The sequence below is a fragment of the Heloderma suspectum genome, chromosome 6, assembly GCF_057233095.1.
Source record: "Heloderma suspectum isolate Gila_16-S chromosome 6, 16-S_ref, whole genome shotgun sequence".
NCBI classification, from domain to species: domain Eukaryota; kingdom Metazoa; phylum Chordata; class Lepidosauria; order Squamata; family Helodermatidae; genus Heloderma; species Heloderma suspectum.
The window spans coordinates 39,072,279-39,089,916 of NC_139463.1; the positions used below are offsets into that span (position 1 = coordinate 39,072,279).

The 17,638-nt window shown below is 48.4% G+C and overlaps 1 protein-coding gene across 8 annotated transcripts in view; it reads left to right on the plus strand.

Moving 5' to 3' along the window:
- The window catches only part of LOC146340660 (tumor necrosis factor receptor superfamily member 10B-like), a 36,192-nt gene that overhangs the window by 14,537 nt on the left and 4,017 nt on the right, over positions 1-17,638 (plus strand). For 4 of the 8 annotated variants that reach the window (XM_084803978.1, XM_084803983.1, XM_084803984.1 and 1 more), the window contains exons 2-9: positions 413-548; positions 5,626-5,757; positions 7,073-7,187; positions 12,274-12,374; positions 12,880-12,984; positions 13,793-13,857; positions 14,804-14,968; positions 15,477-15,546. In XM_084803978.1, the coding sequence (XP_084660104.1) occupies positions 413-548; positions 5,626-5,757; positions 7,073-7,187; positions 12,274-12,374; positions 12,880-12,984; positions 13,793-13,857; positions 14,804-14,968; positions 15,477-15,546 (889 nt within the window). Of the gene's footprint in view, positions 1-412; positions 549-4,160; positions 5,758-7,072; positions 7,188-12,273; positions 12,375-12,879; positions 12,985-13,792; positions 13,858-14,803; positions 14,969-15,476; positions 15,547-17,638 lie in introns of those variants that run through there. The other 4 variants (XM_084803980.1, XM_084803981.1, XM_084803976.1 and 1 more) reach the window with 3 other exon arrangements.

Genomic DNA, 17,638 nt, shown 5'->3' on the forward strand with positions numbered 1-17,638 from the left:
AGATCTTTTTGGATTTCAGCTACCAGCGTTCCTGACCCTCGGCCATGCTGGCAGGGGCTTCTGGGAGGTAAAGTCCAAAACATCTGAAGATAAACCTTCTGTCCACCCCTCTCTAGAACAGCATTCCCCAATGTGGCACCATCCATATGTGTAAGGACTACAAGTCCCCATCTTCCCCAGCCAGCAAGGCTGTGTGATGTGCTGGCTGACAGGCAGTGATGGGAATTGTAGTTTCGACACATCTGGGCAGCACCAAGTCGGAGAAGGCTTTTGCAGCTAGAAAGGGAAGGAGCACAGGAGCAGTTATGGGAGGGCAGTAATGGCCAAGAGCCGTTGCCACTTCAGCATATGGCCTTCTGAGAGAGGCACAGCAAGCTCAAATGACATCCTCCTCTCTTGTCTTTGCTGTCAGCATGCCGCCGTGGCAGCGAGTCGCCTTCGAATGCAGGGTCCAGACAACTGTGCTCCTGAGGCCTTGCAGCAGAGCGATGAGCCGAACGACTTCTATCTGTCTGATGATGGGCACAGATGCAAGAAATGCCCTCCAGGTACTATGTCCTCAGATCCATCTCGCCTTTAGACAGGCGTGGCCTGTGCGCCTGTCTAAGCTGCTCCTCTTTGGGTGAGACAAGTTGGGTTGTTCTGTATGGGTTGGTTATTTCGGTCAACTCTTTCAAGGTCACAAATAGCTTTACAAGAATGTGCCAAAGGTTTTTTTCATTATCTAGCCTTGATCATCTCTGTCTAGCCTACAGGTAGGCAGCCTTTTTGGGCCTGTGGGCACAGTTGACCCTTTGAAAATATCCCAAGCACCACCACAAATTGCCATTAGGGGTGAAATGTTGGGAGTGCCCCCCTTTTCTGGATTCTCATTTTTCTTTTGCCCCCCGTCTCTATATTCTCTCTATTCTCACCTGCGCTTCTTCCTTATTCCCTCCGTCTGCTGCCTACATCTGTGCTTACCTGAGCAGTACTGAAGCCCTAATGAAGTCAGTAGATCAGGAGCAGAGGGGGCAATGGAAGTCTCCCAATTGGCCCACTTCATAGTTAGGGCTTTGATGCTGCTGAGGTGAGCGTTAGGAAGGTAGGCAGCAGAAAACAAAGGGAACACAAGGGGATCCGGCAGGTACAGACTTGGTGGGCACTGAATTTCCAACCCCTGATCTAGACACTCTGTTTAGCCTTGAGGTCCCCAACGTGGTGCCTGTGTGTCTGCATACACCTCTCTTGGTGCCTGCCAGGTTCCCTTCCTCTCCTGATTTTAACTTAATTTTTTTAAAAAAAATTCTAACCTTTAACTTGGAGGCTGGCATGCTGCAAAGTGAAGTGTCAGCCTCCAACACCATCTTCATTTCCAAGAGTGCCTCTGGGCCCCACATCTGAGCCTCAGCAATTTGCTTTTTGCAAAATGAGTGTTGGAACAGAAAAGTGTGGGTTCAGAAGAGTGGGTCTGTGGATTGGAACTCCGAGCCCACGTTTGCCGTGATCATTAGATTTTTGAGCAAGTTACTTTTCTTATAGTCTCACCTGTTTGCCTTCTAGAAAATAGTTGTTTTGTGACTATAGCAGCCACTTTTTTTAAAGTGCACACAACACTCTTCCAAAATGTCAAGTGTGCCCACTGACTCTAAAAGGTTGGAGACCCCTTATTCTAGCCTCTCTCTATGTAGCCTGCTTCAGACACGTCTAGTTCAAGAAATGCCTAAAGCTGCATAAACTAGGGCCAAGTGAATGGTTTGGAAATGCTGGAGCTGAGCAGGTATGGATCTTTTCAGTTGCTTGGATTGTGAAGCTACTATTGAGTCCAGTGTAACAGCAGGTTATAATTATAGCTTTAAAAAAAAGTAGAATTAGCCATAAGGTAAACATATCTAGGCATTCAAGTGAGCCTGTGATGTTTCACATCTGTTTATAATAAGCCTATGGTTATGGTTATGTATTCCTGTTATATCTGTGGTTTAAGGTGAGTATTTCTATGCAGGGGCGGGGAGATATGAGTGATTGGGTGAATGGTGGATTTGCATATGTGTGATTGGCTGAGAGGGTGAAGGGGGTGAAAGGGGGGTGCTATATAAACTGTGCTTTGCTGTGAGAAGCAGATAGGGTTAGGACTGAGAATTGAGAGAGAGAGGTCTGTGGGGATTTGTGAAGTGATTGTTTGAGAGTGTTGTCTAGAGAACGGTTTATGAAAGGGTGTACATTGATAAAGCCATTAAGAGTTAACTGTTTATTATTCAACAACTTATTATTGTAATCAGTGAAGCTTTCTTTGTTGATAAATCCTATGCCTTCTGCTCTTGGCTACGTAAGGGGAAGGTATAAAGAGGACAGCACAAGGTTATAAGTAAATTCTGTGTGTCCTCGCAGATAGAGGACTCAGTAAAGGGTTGGACCTAAGCCTAAAAGGTCCTGGTAGCAGCAAAACCCAGTGTGTGTGTGCGTGAGAGAGAAGATGGTTCCTCCTGGGGATGAGAAGGGCCTTAGAGAAGGGGAAAAAGCACAGTCTGCAAAAGTACATGTGGGTGTAAGTGATGTCTTGGGAAAAGTAGATCCACTCCAGGGAGAAAAATATTGCTGAAGCAATCAGTTTACTATAGTTAAGGAGATTTTGGGGAGAGTAGATTCTCCTGCACATCCAACAAATGCTATGACCAAAACAGTTGTCTAACTTCATTCAGATCTTGCGTCTGATGAGTGCCCAGCCTAATAACCCACTTCAGGGTATGCCTCCTTCCCAGGAGCGCTTGCTTCTAATAGTAGCTGAATTGAAAACAACACAAAATAATAAAACTGGCCTCTGCTTGTCACTCCGTCCATTCCTGGTGTCCTGGCAAATGGTCTGAAAGCAAGTGATGCTAAACCTGCCTGTGTCTGGTTAGTGCCCGGACACTGCATGCACTGTCTTGAGTTCCATCATGGAAGAAAGATGGAATCTAAATGTAGGAGGCGTTGTTAGAAACATAAACATGGACTGTGTTTCTGCCCCCTTTCCAGTTGGGGTCTTAGTGCAAGGGTCTGGTTTCATTGTCATCCCGACTCTAGAACAGGGATACAGAACCTGAGACCCAGGGTCCCAATCCCTCTGTGGTTGCCCAGATGGCCCCACCTCCTTTCCCGGCCACCAACTGTTTGGTTTCCCAGCTTTTGCACGGGTCCCCCCGCCCCCATTCTAAAAGGTTGAAATGCTTCTCCTAAGGCTTACTTACTGGCAGGAAGAGCTTTAAGCTAAAGCAGGGGTGGGCAGAAGGCAGATCTCCAGGTGTTTTGGACTACAACTCCCAGAAACCCCTGCGAACATGGCTAAGTGTTAGGGATGCTGGCAGTTGAAGTCCTAAACGTCTGGAGATCTACTTTCCGCCCACCACTGAGCTAAAGAGTGCGGTATTTTTGGAACCGCCTCTTTTGCCATTGACCCTGCCCATCGCTGGAATGTGGCCCGCAGGAGCGTCTTCAAAATGGCATTCAGCCGTGAAAGAGCTTCAACACCCCATCTCTAGATAGCCGAGTAGCTGTGCTCTCTATGGCAGTTCCTAGTTGTGCATCCTCTTTCTTGTTCCGTTGTCACTCTCTACAGTAAACTTGAGGGACAAAGTTGGTCCTTCAACCAATGTAAGAAGAACCCTGCTGAATCAGACCCAAGGTCCATCTAGTCAAGCATCCTGTTTCCCAGAAGCTTCTGGGAAACTGACAATCGGGGGGGGGGGGGCGTCAGGTCAACAACCCTCTGCTGTTGTTGCTCTTGAGCTTCAGGCTTCTGAACCTTGAGGTGTCAGAGTGCCATCATGACTAATAAACATTGCTAGATTTTAGGGGTGAGATGATCTGAGGCATTTTGATGCCTCAGCAGAGAATTTATTATTTTTATTCCTTGAAGAGGTTTATTATACCATGGAACATATTTTAAAATATTTCTAAGAGGTCCAAGTAGCATCATTCCTTCTCGCTTCCCCAATTCCCCACCCCCAGTCTCCACTGGTGATTAAAAATCTAACAATGTGCTAAATAACTTGCTGTTTGCTGCCTTTTAACAATACCTCCTGAAGTGGGCTGCCTTGTCCTGCTGATGATAAGTCTGGCTCTCATAAGGGAAAGCAGAAAGAGATTCGCCTGGCTCACATAAAAGGGCCAGTGGAGACTGGTGACTCCGATGCCAGTGAGGTGGTGAATCCGCTCCCTGTTTCAGTCAGAACCAGTGAGAACCCTAGAAGAGCTCTCCAAGGCTCCTTTAGAGTTCTGAATGAAACTCGGAGCAGATTTACCACCCCACTGACATTGGAGCCACCAGCCTCCACTGCAAAGGGCTCAGCGTCTATGACGGGGGTATAGAACCTCAAGTCTGGGGGCAAAACCTGGCTGTCTGGGGATGTCAGTCTGGCACACAGGGGCTCCCTTGACCCCACCCCACCCCACCCCACCATCCATCCACCCATCCATCCATTGTTTGGTGGATCCCCAGCTTTTGTGCTGGTTTCCCCCCTGTTCTAAAAGGCTGAAATGCCTCTCCTAAAGGCTTTCTTCAGGGGTCTCCAATGTGGCATCTGCAGGCACCGTGGCATCCATTGGGACCTCCCACAGTGCCCGTGAAGCTCTACACTCCCTGCCCCCTTCAAAACATTATTTTGAATAAGAACTTGAAAAACAGTAGGGTGCTAAGTTTTCCTTCCTGCTCCTGCACCTCCTGCAGATCAGCTGTTGGGGGGCAAGCAGAGAAGGAAAGAGTTTCTCTTTCTGTCCCACTCACCCTCTATCTTGCTGTTTCTCTCCACTCCCAACCTCTAGCCTTGCTATTTGTCCCTCCCCATCCCCTTTCCTTGCTATTTCTCTCCCTTCCCCCCCCCAGCGTTCTCCTTTCTCTCCCTTTCTCGCCTCTAGCCTTGCTCTTTCTGTCCCCTCTTATCTCCTTGCCTTGCTGTTTCCCCTCCCCCCCAGCCTCTCGCTTTGCTATTTCTCTCCCCACACCACCATCACCCCTTTATCTCACTTTTGATTAGCCAGGCTCCCCACAGCAGCCATTATATGATTAGCCATGTCCTCTGTGGCAGCCATTTTGGGGTGGTACCCACAGCGGTTTCTCAGATTCCCAAATGTGCCCCTGGGTCCAAAAAGGTTGGGGACCTCTGGCTTAGGTACTGGCAGCAAAAGCTTTAAGTTAAAATACACGGGTGTTCTTCATATTTTGGCCCCACCACCTTGTGCCTTCAGTCCTTCCCACTACTGGAATGCAGCTGCCAAGAGCTTCTCAGCAACCAAATTTGGTCCTCAGGCTGAAAGAGGTTCTGCAACCCGGTTCTGTTTCGATGAGCATATGGTGGGAGGTGGGGGGGGTGGAACCCACCAATACATGCATTCAGGGGCTCATTTGCACATGCCCAGGCACTCAAAAAAGCAGGTTTCCAGATCATGCAATGTGCTGTTTCACACGCACACTCATAGGCACATTGCAGGCATGCCCACAAATTGTTCGTAGGGTGGGTGGCGAAGCCTGTCGCCTATATGTGCATCCGCTGAACCTGCAGAGGCTGAGCTCTGCTCTGTGTGGACAGGCCTGCAGTCTTGCCGCTGGGCAGTCCCTGACCCTTGATGTGCCTCCATGCTTCGTTCTCCTGTTCCGCTGCTCTCTTGCAGGATGTCAGGTCTTCCGCCACTGCACAAGTGAAGGAACCCGTTCACAGTGCCAGCGCTGTGATGAAGGGACGTTTGCCAAATACAGCAATCCGTCGGAGAAATGCTTTCCCTGTACGAACTGCAGACATTTAGGTACTGAGTGTGGAGAATTGTTTCTGGGCTCTTGTACTGTGGCCACTTGGGAATCGCTAAGAAAAGAGGAAATGCATCACCACAAAAGAAGACGGTGATTTGTATATGCAGCTATATACAAACACACACATTATTATCATCTCAGTAGGAATGCACTATATCTCATCATGGTGTGGAAGACTGTGACCAGGTGCCCTGTGTGCCTGTCTGTTCAGTCTGCTGTCCAGGTGTTAACCATGGATGGGCAACAGTTCTGATGGTCTTTATCTTTAAACCAGAATTGGACAGGACAGCCCTTCAAATACAGAACACCTGCAGACAGAGAATGGTCCCCTGGTAGCCCTTCAAATAGAGGTCTGTCCCCTGTAAAAGAGGACACATGACCACCCTAGGCTCTTATGTCATTCCTGCAGAGGGTGGAGAATTCTCAAATCGTTCAAGGTGCAATCCTATGCATGTTTAGACAGAAAAAGTCCTACAACTGGACACAGCATAGCTGGCTGGGGAATGCAGGGAGTTGCAGGACTTTTTTCTGTCTAAACATGCACAGGATTGCATCCTAAGAATGGGTGGGGTGCATGTGCTGTCGCACTGAAACTCCCATAGTTCTCACCATTTGCTATGCTAGATAGGGCTGATGGGAACTGCAGTCTAACATCATCTGAAGGGGACGTGCGTTTCCCATCCCTGGTTTAGAATGAGCTACACAGAGAGGGAGCACAGTCACAATATGCAGAAAATGTAAAATTTAAGTTGGTTAAAACTTAGAGGAAGTTTACAATATTCCAGGAAGTGTGTACTTGCTGCTAAAAAGCATTTCTTATTTTTAAAATGAATGCTGAGATTTACAGGAAGTGAAGTTCCATACGCCTCATTGCATTCCGCATTGATTCTTTGCTCCTGTGAAACGGAAGCTTGCGCGTAGCTCTGCTATGTGCAAAGCCCCATTTGCCTGGCTCCCCCTCCCCCTAGCCCCTCTCCCCCAACCACCAATCATTCGTTGGTCTCTCTGTGCAGTTTTTTTTTTGCATTCCAAGAGGTTGACATGCTTCTCCTAGGGCTTAGATACTGGGCAGCAAGAGCTTTAAGCTGAAATGTGCTGCTGTTTTGGGGATCTTGGCCTCGCCAGCACTGGAATGAGGCCCCCAAGAGTTTTTCTAGAATTGGATGTGGCTCTCGGGCTGAAAGAGACTGGACACCCCTGCGTTAAAGCAACGAATGTTGCTGTGAGTTAGGCATATTTCACTGATTTCCTGACGCCTACCGCTCCGTTGGAGTGAGAATTCCATGTGTTTGGGTTCTGTTGTCTTTCCAGATCAGGTGGAGCTACAGTCCTGCACCCGCACCCGCGACACACAGTGTGCATGTAAGAATGGCACCTACTGCTCCCCCAGCCTTCCGTGTGAAACTTGCCATAAATGTACACCAAGGTCAGCATTAAATGTCATTTCTTAGAAATGCTTCCGCGTGAACTTGGCATTCTGCATTCTGGTACCAAAAAGCTGGGAGGGGCACACAGAATTTAGGACAGCTTTCCCCAACCTGGTGCCCTCCAGATGTTTTGGACTACAACTCCCAGCATGCATAACCATTTCTGGCTGGGGCTGATGGGAGTTGGGAGTCCACGTTATCTGGAGGGCATCAGGTTCAGGAAGGCTGTGTCTTTCCCTGTTTGGGGTCAGATTCTTATTACTGATGCTAATAACAATTTATTACATTTCTATAGCCCCCATAGCTGAAGTTCTCTGGACAGTTTGCAAAGATTACAAACCATTAAAGATACAGTATACAAAGTTTAAAAACCATTTACATAAAAACACATGAACAGACAGTACACGCAGACAATATATATTGTTCATTGATTGTAAGCTGCTCCGGGAGCCTTTTTTGGCTGAGGAGCAGGATAAAAATTCAATCAATCAATCACGTACATACATACATACATACCTACATACCTACCTAAAAACAACTTTAAGTGATCAATAAGACAAATCCAGGATCTGATTAAAACTGATCATGTGCTGCCAGATGTTTGAGAAAAAAGAAAGGTCTTAAACTGGGGCCTCAGAAAGATAACAGTGTTGGTGCCAGGCAGGCCTCGTCGCAGAGATCATTCCAATTCCATAATGGGGGGACACCACCGAGAAGGCCCTCTCATTGCCACTTTCCGAGCCTCCCTCAGAGGAGGCACCCAGAGGATGGTCTGACTCTGCTAAAAAAACTTAGAAGTCAGAGGAGATTAAACTAGGAATGGGGGAAGCTTAGGGTTTATGGTAAGAGTGGGGAACCTGGGGACCGTCAGATACTGTTGACTGCAATTCCCATCAGCCCTAACTTTTGGCCATGCTGGCTGGTGCTGATGGAAGTTGTAATCCAGCATCACTTGAAGTGCCACAGTTTCCCCACCCCTAGATTAAGAGATATGCGTCAATAGTTAAGGGTAAGTTGGAGACCAGAGCCTTGGGGAGGAACAGAGAGATGTGTTGAATGCAGGATTGCCCACTGCAGTCACTGTCAGTTGACCTCCTCTGACTTCTAAGCTTTTTAGCAGAGTCAAACCATGCATTTATACGTCTTTTCGCAGCAGGCAGAAGGATTTTTGCAAAAGCAAAGCGGCACTGTGGGAGCTGGAAGCCAAGAAAAGCAGGCAAATCCCTCAGAAATGATGCTGCAAGTGAAAAGGCCATCTGCTCTGAAAAGAATTGTGGAACAGAAACCTTTGTGTCTCTGTGCAGAAGGGGAGATACTGAAATGCATTGGGCATATCGGTTGCATTCGCACATAAGGATAAGCCAAAAAACCTTGGCCTAACAACCCACGATGTGAATGAGCTCCATGCTGGTTCACACAATCTCCTTGCTCCCACTTTGTGCGAGCAGGTAAACAAACCAGGAAGGGGGTCACTTTGCATGACATCTGAATCCGGGATTATGCTTAAGTGCTCCTAAATAAGACAGGATTTGTAAACCAGCTTTAAATCAGAGTTTGTTGGATTACAAGTCCTGGCTTGGTTGGATGCACTTAAGGATAATTCTGGGTGTGGGTATTGTGCTACACTACCCCTTCCTGGTTGTTTACCCACAACCCATTCACATGGTGGTCTATTAAGCCATAATTTCTGGCGGATTACTTACTTATTTATTTCATTCCTATACCGCACAATAGCCGAAGCTCTCTGGGCAGTTCACAGAAATTAAAACCAAAGAGCACACAATAAAACAATACAAAATATATAAAACATTAAAACCACAGTATAACAATACAACCAGAATAAAACCTAGCAGCAGTGCAGGGATTTAAAATGCAGATTTAAAACAGCAAAGCTAAAAGTCTAAAGAGCTAAAATGCCTGGGAAAATAAAAAGATCTTCACCTGGCACCAGAAAGAATACAATGTAGGTGCCAGGCGAACCTCACTAGGGAGGCCAGGGTGACACAGCAGAAAAGGCCCTCCTCCTAGTAGCCACCTGCTTCACTTCCTTTGGCCAGGGCTCACGGAGAAGGGCCTCTGAAGATGATCTTAAGGTCTGGGCAGGCACATATGGGAGGAGGTGATCCTTCAGATAACCTGGCCCCAAGCCATTAAGGGCTTTGAATGTTAATACCAGCACTTTGAATCGGGCCTGGAAATGGACTGGCAGCCAGTGCAGCTGAAAAAGTACTGGCATAATATGAGCTCACAGGCCAGTCCCTGTTAACAATCTTCCTGCCCTATTTTGGACTGGCTGAAGTGTCCGGACCGTTTTCAAAGGCAGCCCCACGTATAACACATTGCAGTAATCCAGACAAGAAATGATCAGAGCGTGGATAACTGTAGCTAGGCTATCTCCGTCCAGATAAGGCATAGTTGGTATACCAGCCTAAGCTGATAAAAAGTGCTCCGTGCCACTGAGTTCACCTGTGCCTCAAGTGACAGTTCTGGGTTCAAGAGCACCCCCCCCAAACCACGAATGTGATCCTTTAAGGGGAGTGCAACCCCCTCCAGCACAGGTTGAATGTCACCCAGCTGGGCAGACGAACCACCCACTAACAGTACCTCCGCCTTGTCTGGATTGCATTTCAATTTATTGGCCCTCATCCAGTCCATGCACATATTGGCACCTCAGCCCACACCTCCAGAACACCTCCCCCAGTGGTTTCATGTAGATGTTAAACAGCATGGGGGATAAAATAGAGCCCTGTGGAACCCCATGGCTTAATTTCCATGGCACAGAGCAATAATCCCCCAGCACCACCTTCTGGAGTCGGCCATCCAAGTAGGAGCGGAGCCATTGCAGTGCAGTGCCTCCAACTCCCAACCCAGACAACCTATCCAGAAGGATACCATGGTTGATGGTATCGAAAGCCACTGAGAGGTCCAGGAGAATCAACAGGGTCGCACTCCCCCTGTCCCTCTCCCGGCAGAGGTCATCCCACAGGGCGACCAAGGCAGTTTCCGTTCCAGAACCAGGCCTGAAGCCTGATTGAAATGGATCTAGATATCCATTTCAAGAGTTCCTGGAGCTGTCCTGCAACCACCTGCTCAAGCACCTTGGCCAGGAAGGGGATGTTGGCCACTGGCCTATAATTGTTTGTTTGTTTATTAAATTTATTAATCATCCATCTGGCCGGTCACCCAGCCACTCTGGGCGATGTTAACATCCTCTGGGTCCAGGTTAGGCTTTTTCAGGAGTGGTCTGATTACCGCCTCTTTTACAGCAGCAGGCACCACTCCCTCTCTCAAGGAGGAATTTACAACCTCCTGGACCCAGCCAAACATCCTCTCCTTGTTTGATTTAATAAGCCATGAAGGGCAAGGGTCAAGAACACAAGTGGCTGATCAAGCGTGTGTCCTTTTACATGCGTTGGGCCGATGACATGTTGGGATAGCCTCATGGTTGTCATGGCATCCATGAAGTCCTGAGCCGCCCCGGATACAGCGGCCTCGGCATGGAAGTTGAGATCCCCCAGGACCATCATCCTAGGGGTCCTCAACATCAAGTCCGAGACCACCTCTGTCAACTCAGATGGGGAGTCTGATGGGCAGCGGGGTGGGCAGTACACCAACAGAATCCCTAATCTGTCCCGGGTACCCAACACAAGGTATAAGCACTCAAGATCGGCACTTGAATGAGCAGGAAGCCTGGAGAGAGGGATTGAATTCCTGTAGACCACAGCAGCCCCCCCTCCCCAACCCTCGAGTCGGTGTTGGTGCTGCCCTGAGTACCCAGGAGGGCACAGCTGGGGGAGAGTGACCCCACCCAGTTCCCCCACCCAGGTTTCAGTAACACATACCAGGTCAGCCCTCTCATCCACAATCAAATCATGGATGAGGGAGATTTTATTTTGGGCCGACCTGGCATTCAGCAGCAGCACCACCAGACCTGAGGGCAAGCTGGTGAGGCTGCCTAGACCCATCTGGTTGGGGGAAGAACTAGAAGAGGGGATAGCCATAAGGTGTCTAACCCCTCTTCTCCTCAGCTGGCCTGTTAATCCCCCAACGCCATAGCTCCCCTACCCGTGACCACAGTAATGGTGGCAAAAAAGGTCACCATGCAAAAATGTCATTGTATCCTCCAAAAAAAGCTTTCTACTTACAGTGGTATTTTGAGCTTTGTGTCCTATTTTTTGGCTTTCAGTTGCTTTGGTGCTGCCCCCTGTTTTTTTCCCCCCTGTTCATAGTGTGAGTAGCGCTAGCTTTTTTTACCACCGACTCCAAAGCTAAGATTCACAGTTTGGCTATAGTCAAATGAATTCCTATTACACCGTTCCCCTTCCCCAACCTGCCCTAGCAGCAGAATATAAGAGCTGAATTATGCATTCAGAAAAAAGCATGTGGTACAATCTTCTAGGACAGTACCACTTGAGGACCCTGGCTGGAGTTTCGTGCTTAAATTCTTTCTCCACCCTCTCATGCTAGTATTTCAAGGTTAAGGCTTGGTTAGAACCCTTCTCCCTTGCTCTTAGGATAGGGAGCTTTATGCACTGGAGAGTATTCCAGACTTAATGCTTTATCCCATCTTTGTTCTGAAATGATACAGCCCCCAGACAGCAAAAGTTGTGTTTCAGTAGGAAGGAAAATTAAGTACCGCTTCCTAAGGCTTTACATAATACTGAAATCGGGGCTCTCATCAGCAGGTGATAACTCTTAGCACACTATCATGATATCCCAGCCCACTGGGAAAATGCACTTTTTAACACTTAGGTCAATGGGGGGGGTGCAATTTGGTGCACACTTAAAAATGTGCACCAAAATGTGTACTTTTGCTGTTCTAACAAAAAAAAAGAAAAAAAAGCTTGCAATCAGGCACAGAAACGAGGCAGACAGAGTTTCCTGGTAGAATCTGAGAACTTTGATGAGCTCAAATTTTGCTGATCTGAACAGCCCTACACCTAATCTGCACATGCTTCTTCTGAATCTCTGTTTCCAGTTCTGAAGTGCCTCTCATGGAGTAGGGGGGAGCAATCTGGGATTGTAGCTCAGTCAGGTGGGGGAATCTAGTTCCAGCTACATTCGTTTTCCTCTCTTGCCCCTTAGGTGTCCTGATGGAGAAATGATGGCGCACCCTTGCACCCCTACAAGTAACATACGATGTCTTCCCTATACAATCTCGCCAACTCCTAGAACTCCTGAAACAAGTAGGAATGTGTGTGTGTTTGTGTGTATGTTTTTGTGGGTCATGGATTTTCAATCGGAACAGGTGGAACTTGAAACAAAATTTTGCAGTGTGGAATGCTCCTGTTGAGGGTTCCAGCTTCCTGGGCAGTCATGTTCTTTTCTCTGAGCAGCCATACTCATTCCATTCTCCCCTCCTCACTGGTTTTCTGCTCCCCCACCCCCACACACACACCAGTCAGCCAGCATTCCAAGCCCCCACTGAGAATGCTCAGTCCCCAATGGACTGTTTTTGGTGTCCTCCCCCACCCCAAATGTAAGGGGTTTTCCTCTCACTAAATATGCCTTTTGCAAAACTTGGGAGACTCGCTGGGGGTGCAGAGGGAGCCCATCTTAGTTTAAATGTAGTCCCGTTTCGCTTTTGCTCTTATGAGCATGGTGAGGGGTGGAAGGGAAGATGGGTGGAGGGATGAAATCCAAGGTACCACTTTCTGTATTTTCCCTAATTGCTATTTTTCTCCTCTTGAGGTTCCCATGGACATATCATTGGTTGGACTGTTGGCTGCAGTCTAGCGTTTCTCTTTGTGGTGCTATGCACTATGTACAAGAAGAAGTCCATTTGCCGTACTGGAGGTAAGAACAGCATTTCAGCCTTCAGAATGGGTGAACGTGCAAATGGTTTGGGGAAGCCTTGTGACCAGGGCTTCGTTATAGGTTACAGCCGGTGGAGGCTGGTGGCTACGATGTCAGTGGGGGCGGTGAATCCGCTCTGGGTTTCAGACAGAACTCTAAAGGAGCTATCCAAGGTGCAGAACAAGAGCTCTGCACCTTGGATAGCTCCTTTAGAGTTCTGTCTGAAACCCGGAGCGGATTCACCACCCTGCTCGCAGAGCCACCAGCCTGTGCTGGTCAAAATATGACTTTTTTCCCCACCCCACATAAGTACCTTTTGAGGTGCAAGCCCTAAGGCTTCATGGGAAGTAGCAACTTCCATACTGGGCAAGTCACTTAAAGCAGAGGTGCACAACTTCTGCCCAGGAGACCAAATCCAACCCTCCTGGATCCCAATCTTGCTTTTGGGCTCCCCAGAAGACCACTCCCCTTCCCCCCAACCACTGATTGGTGGTTTTCTGGTTTTGGTGCAGTTTTTACCCCATTGAAAAAGATCGACATGCCTCTTCTAAAGCTCGGTGACTGGCAGTAAAAGCTTTAAACTAAAATATGCTGGTATGTTTAGCCCTGCCGCCTTTTGCCTGCCCACCCCTGGAATGCAGCCCCCAAAAGCTTCTCCAAAATGGAATTCTGCCCTCGAGCCGAAAGATGTTCTGCACCCCTAACTTAAAGCATCTTTACACTCCAACCACGCAGAGAAGGAGCTTGTGGAAAAGCAAAAGCCTGATCAGCCTGATTCTTGCTAATGTCATCTTTTTTTCTCTTGCAGCCAGCCGAACGGGATCTACGGCGGGCAGGTGGCAGTCCAAGGTGAAGACAGCTTCCTTTTTTGAGGTTAATAGAAATTATTAGGGAAGAATGGCTTCCCTCAATTCCATTCATACCTTGATATCCAAAGAAAAATTACATAGAAAGCTGCCTTGTGCTGAGTCCCAGTATGTTGTACCCCAGCCTTCCTGAACCTGGTGCCCTCCAGGTATTTTGGAATAAAACTCCCAGCATTCCTGATGATTGGCCATGCTGGCTGGGGCTGATGGGAGTAAACGTCCAAAACTTGTGTAAGGCTGGCATTCACTGACTGGCAGTGACTCTCCAGCATCTCTGGTGGACACTTCTGGCTCTTGGGAGTAGATCCAGGGCCGTGGGAAATTAATTTGGAGCCCGGGCTCTGTGGGCCCACATCTGATGATGCCCCTGGCTGAAAATAATCGCAATGACTAAAGGTTCTTCAATCAAGTTGGACGCTTGCATTTCTCAAAAGTCATCCTTGTCTTGCAGAAGGGGACATTCCTATTCGTAGCTATCCTCCTTGTAAAATGTCATCTTCTGGAATGAGGGGCTTCCCTTAAACAGCTCAGACTGTAATCCTATACATACTTAATTGGGCATAAATTCCATTTAATGCAAGGGAACTTGCTTCTGATGAGTGATGCAGCTTTAAAGGCGGTAGGATGGGTTGTTGTTGTTCAGTCGTTCAGTCGTGTCCGACTCTTCGTGACCCCATGGACCATAGCACGCCAGGCCTCCCCGTCCTGCTCTCTCTCCCGGAGCGTGCTCAAGTTCATATTCATTGCATCGGTGATCCTATCTAGCCATCTCATCCTCTGCTGTCCCCTTCTCCTTTGGCCTTCAGTCTTTCCCAGCATCAGGGTCTTTTCCAGAGAGTTTTCTCTTCGCATTAGGTGGCCAAAATGGTAGGATGGGTACCCTCTTACTTGTTTTCAAAGTGAAGAGAGGGCAAGGCTAGTAACGTGAGCTCATAAATGCTTTGTATTGCAAGACTGTCCAGTGTCTGCGGAGGACCTGCAGTCAAGGGCAACAGGAGGAGCAAGATAATGTGCAGAATGTGCGAGTTGACCAGGCATCCCAACAGTCTTCGCAGAGTCATACCGATGCCAGCCCATCCGAAACGATACCTCTGCATGTGACTCTTCCGCCAGAAGAGGTAACGGAGCGAAAAACATTGCAATTGTCTCTAGAGCAGCGGTGTATAACCTCAGGCTCAGAGGCTAGATCCTGGGGTTCCTGGGGTCCTAATCCCTTCAGGGTTCCCCACATGGCCCCGCCCCTTCCCTTGGCTCCTCCCCCTTTCCCCCAGCGACTGGTTGTTTGGCGGCTCCCAGGCTTTTGTGCAGTTTTCCCCCCGTTCAGGAATGTGACCCGTGACAGCTTCTCTGAAATGGGTCTAGAGAGAGAAAAACCTCAAACGCAACCTGCACTGGGGTGAGTCTAAAGCTCCATCGAACAACAGAGGCAAGTACAGGCAGTGCTAATTAGACCGTAAACAAGTTGGTGGATATCAGCTTCCCATTTTGAAACTCCATGCGGAGGTTCCCTTTTAGAGTTAGCAAGCAAGCGTGTCTAAAGTGGCATATCTTCTGCTGTTTTCCATTGTTCTTCCATCGGTTATCTTAGTAACCCGTGTGGTTTGCTTCTGTTCTGACCCTTTGCAGGAAGGCCATGTATTTGCACCAGAAAAGAAGAAGAATCTGGTTCCTTTCAATAAGAAGGATCCAGTCTCTGGTAAGTGTCCTTACATTCTCATGTCTCAACCTTGAACCCTCTGGCCAGCACACTCTTTATTGAATGATGGGACTGGATAAAAACAAGCGGGACCTGCAATGGAATGTTGCAGCAACTAACCCAGGAACTGTGCAGATGCATGCTCGTGCCAGCCACTTCCTGTTTCCATTAACAGTCCTTCAGTGTCACATGAGAGTGCTGTTTCCGCGATGTCTGAACAGGGGCACTTGGAATCGTTTGTGAATAAAGAACCCCAGGTTAATCCATGGCTTGTTCTTGGGTTAACTTGGGGTATTTAAACCCATGAACAACCCCAAGTGCCCCTGGTCAGATATCACAGAAACAACTGTCGAATTAACCATGGTTTGCTGCTAGACGCTGCCAATGTATCCTTCTCTCATGTTAGGAGTGCTCCTGGGCAGGCAGCCAGCAATGCCCTGCTCCAGGGTACGGTATTTGTGTTCCCCACCCCTGGGTTTTGGTTTCCAAATGGCAACCAACTTTCTGTGGCAAACCCTCATTGGACTGGGTTTTGTGGTGTGGGGTGGTGTCCCCTTAGGCTATTAAAGCCTTTTTTTGTATTTCTGCAAACCTTGGGGTTACCCCCATGCATGCCAGTACCTCCTTCTTGCTTTCCAGTAGCCCCATTTTGGTTAAGGTCCTGTTGGCACTCACCACCTAGGTTCACTATTAGAGGGAGTGATTGAATACAGCTCAAAGATCTAGGTTGAGTTCATTTCAGGGGTTGGGGAGGATGAAGATACTTTACGGAGCTTTGTAGGTAGGTGGGCTTTGAGCTGTAATCCATTACCATGAGGGGAAAAATAATAAATTTTAGATTATATTTGAGGATGTTTACGCAAACCTACTTCCCTGTATTTATGGGTTGTCCAGTAAGACTAGCTGGAGTCTATTGAACAGCAGTGTTGGAAAAGAACAAACAATATTCTGAACACAGAGCTGTTGATCGAGGCCACCTCTAAGAGGAGAGGAGGGAGTGAGTCTTTCCCAACCCTACCTGGAGATGCTGGGGATTGAACCCAGGACATTTTGCGTGCAAAGCATCCATTCTACCACTTTGCTATGGCCCTTCTCGTACTCATGGAAGAACTGGCATAAAATCCCAGGGGCAGAGAACAGCATCTAAGGGCGCAATCCTATGGCCGCTAGTCAGCAGCTAGACAGTCATAGGATAGGTCAGTTCCTGGAGAACTGACCCCATCCCACACACCACCTCGTAGGTGGCATGGATCGCCCCCAGGCTTTGCACTCATAAGAGCAGCGCGGAGAGGCGAAAACAGGGCATTCCCGGGGGCGGGGAAGTCGGAAATCGGGTACGACACATCCTATGTGTCATCTGGCCGCCGCTTCCCACACTCTGAGGTCCCGTGGCTAGACAACCAAAATTGGCTGTCTAGCCACAAAAGCTGGGCAGGGGGAGCGAGGAGGAGATCCGCTTCTCACCACTTGTCCTGCCCTGCACTGGATAGGCAGTTGCCCCTGGGGTCGGAGGTGACCGTTGATCTTGATAGGATTGCTCCCTAAGAGGCTTTTCCCCCGCTTGTGTCTAACTGATAAACACACTTGTTGTGCCGCCATGTCAGACTATAAATACAAATCAGTCAGCCAGCGATGTAAGGAGCTTTAAACAAGGGGAACTAAAGAAGCCAAATGGCACCAATCAATTTTCTGAAACGGGCAAGCCATTGGGGAGAAGGAGGAAATACTGTGTTACGAGGTGGTACCAAGCCCAGAGAAATATTTGCTTGGCCATTCTCAGACTTGTAGCAGGTGAAGCTGTCCTGAATGAGCTGTGTTGCTCAAGGCAAACAGCTTCTGGGGTCCCTGCTTTCATTTCATGGGGATTGTAGAAGAGGACTGAACCAGAACTGGCCCGAGCAAGATGAGCTCACGTCTTCCAAGAGCGTCCAATGGAGCACATGGAGAAACTGAGATGAACTGGGAGAAAATGCATGGGGGCATTTGTGGTGAATCCTTGGTGCTCAACCCCAAGGAGGTAGCCAAACAGTTTCTAGTGGAGCGCCTGAGGCAAGGTCGGGCAACTCATGGCCCTTCCGACATTGTTGGACTT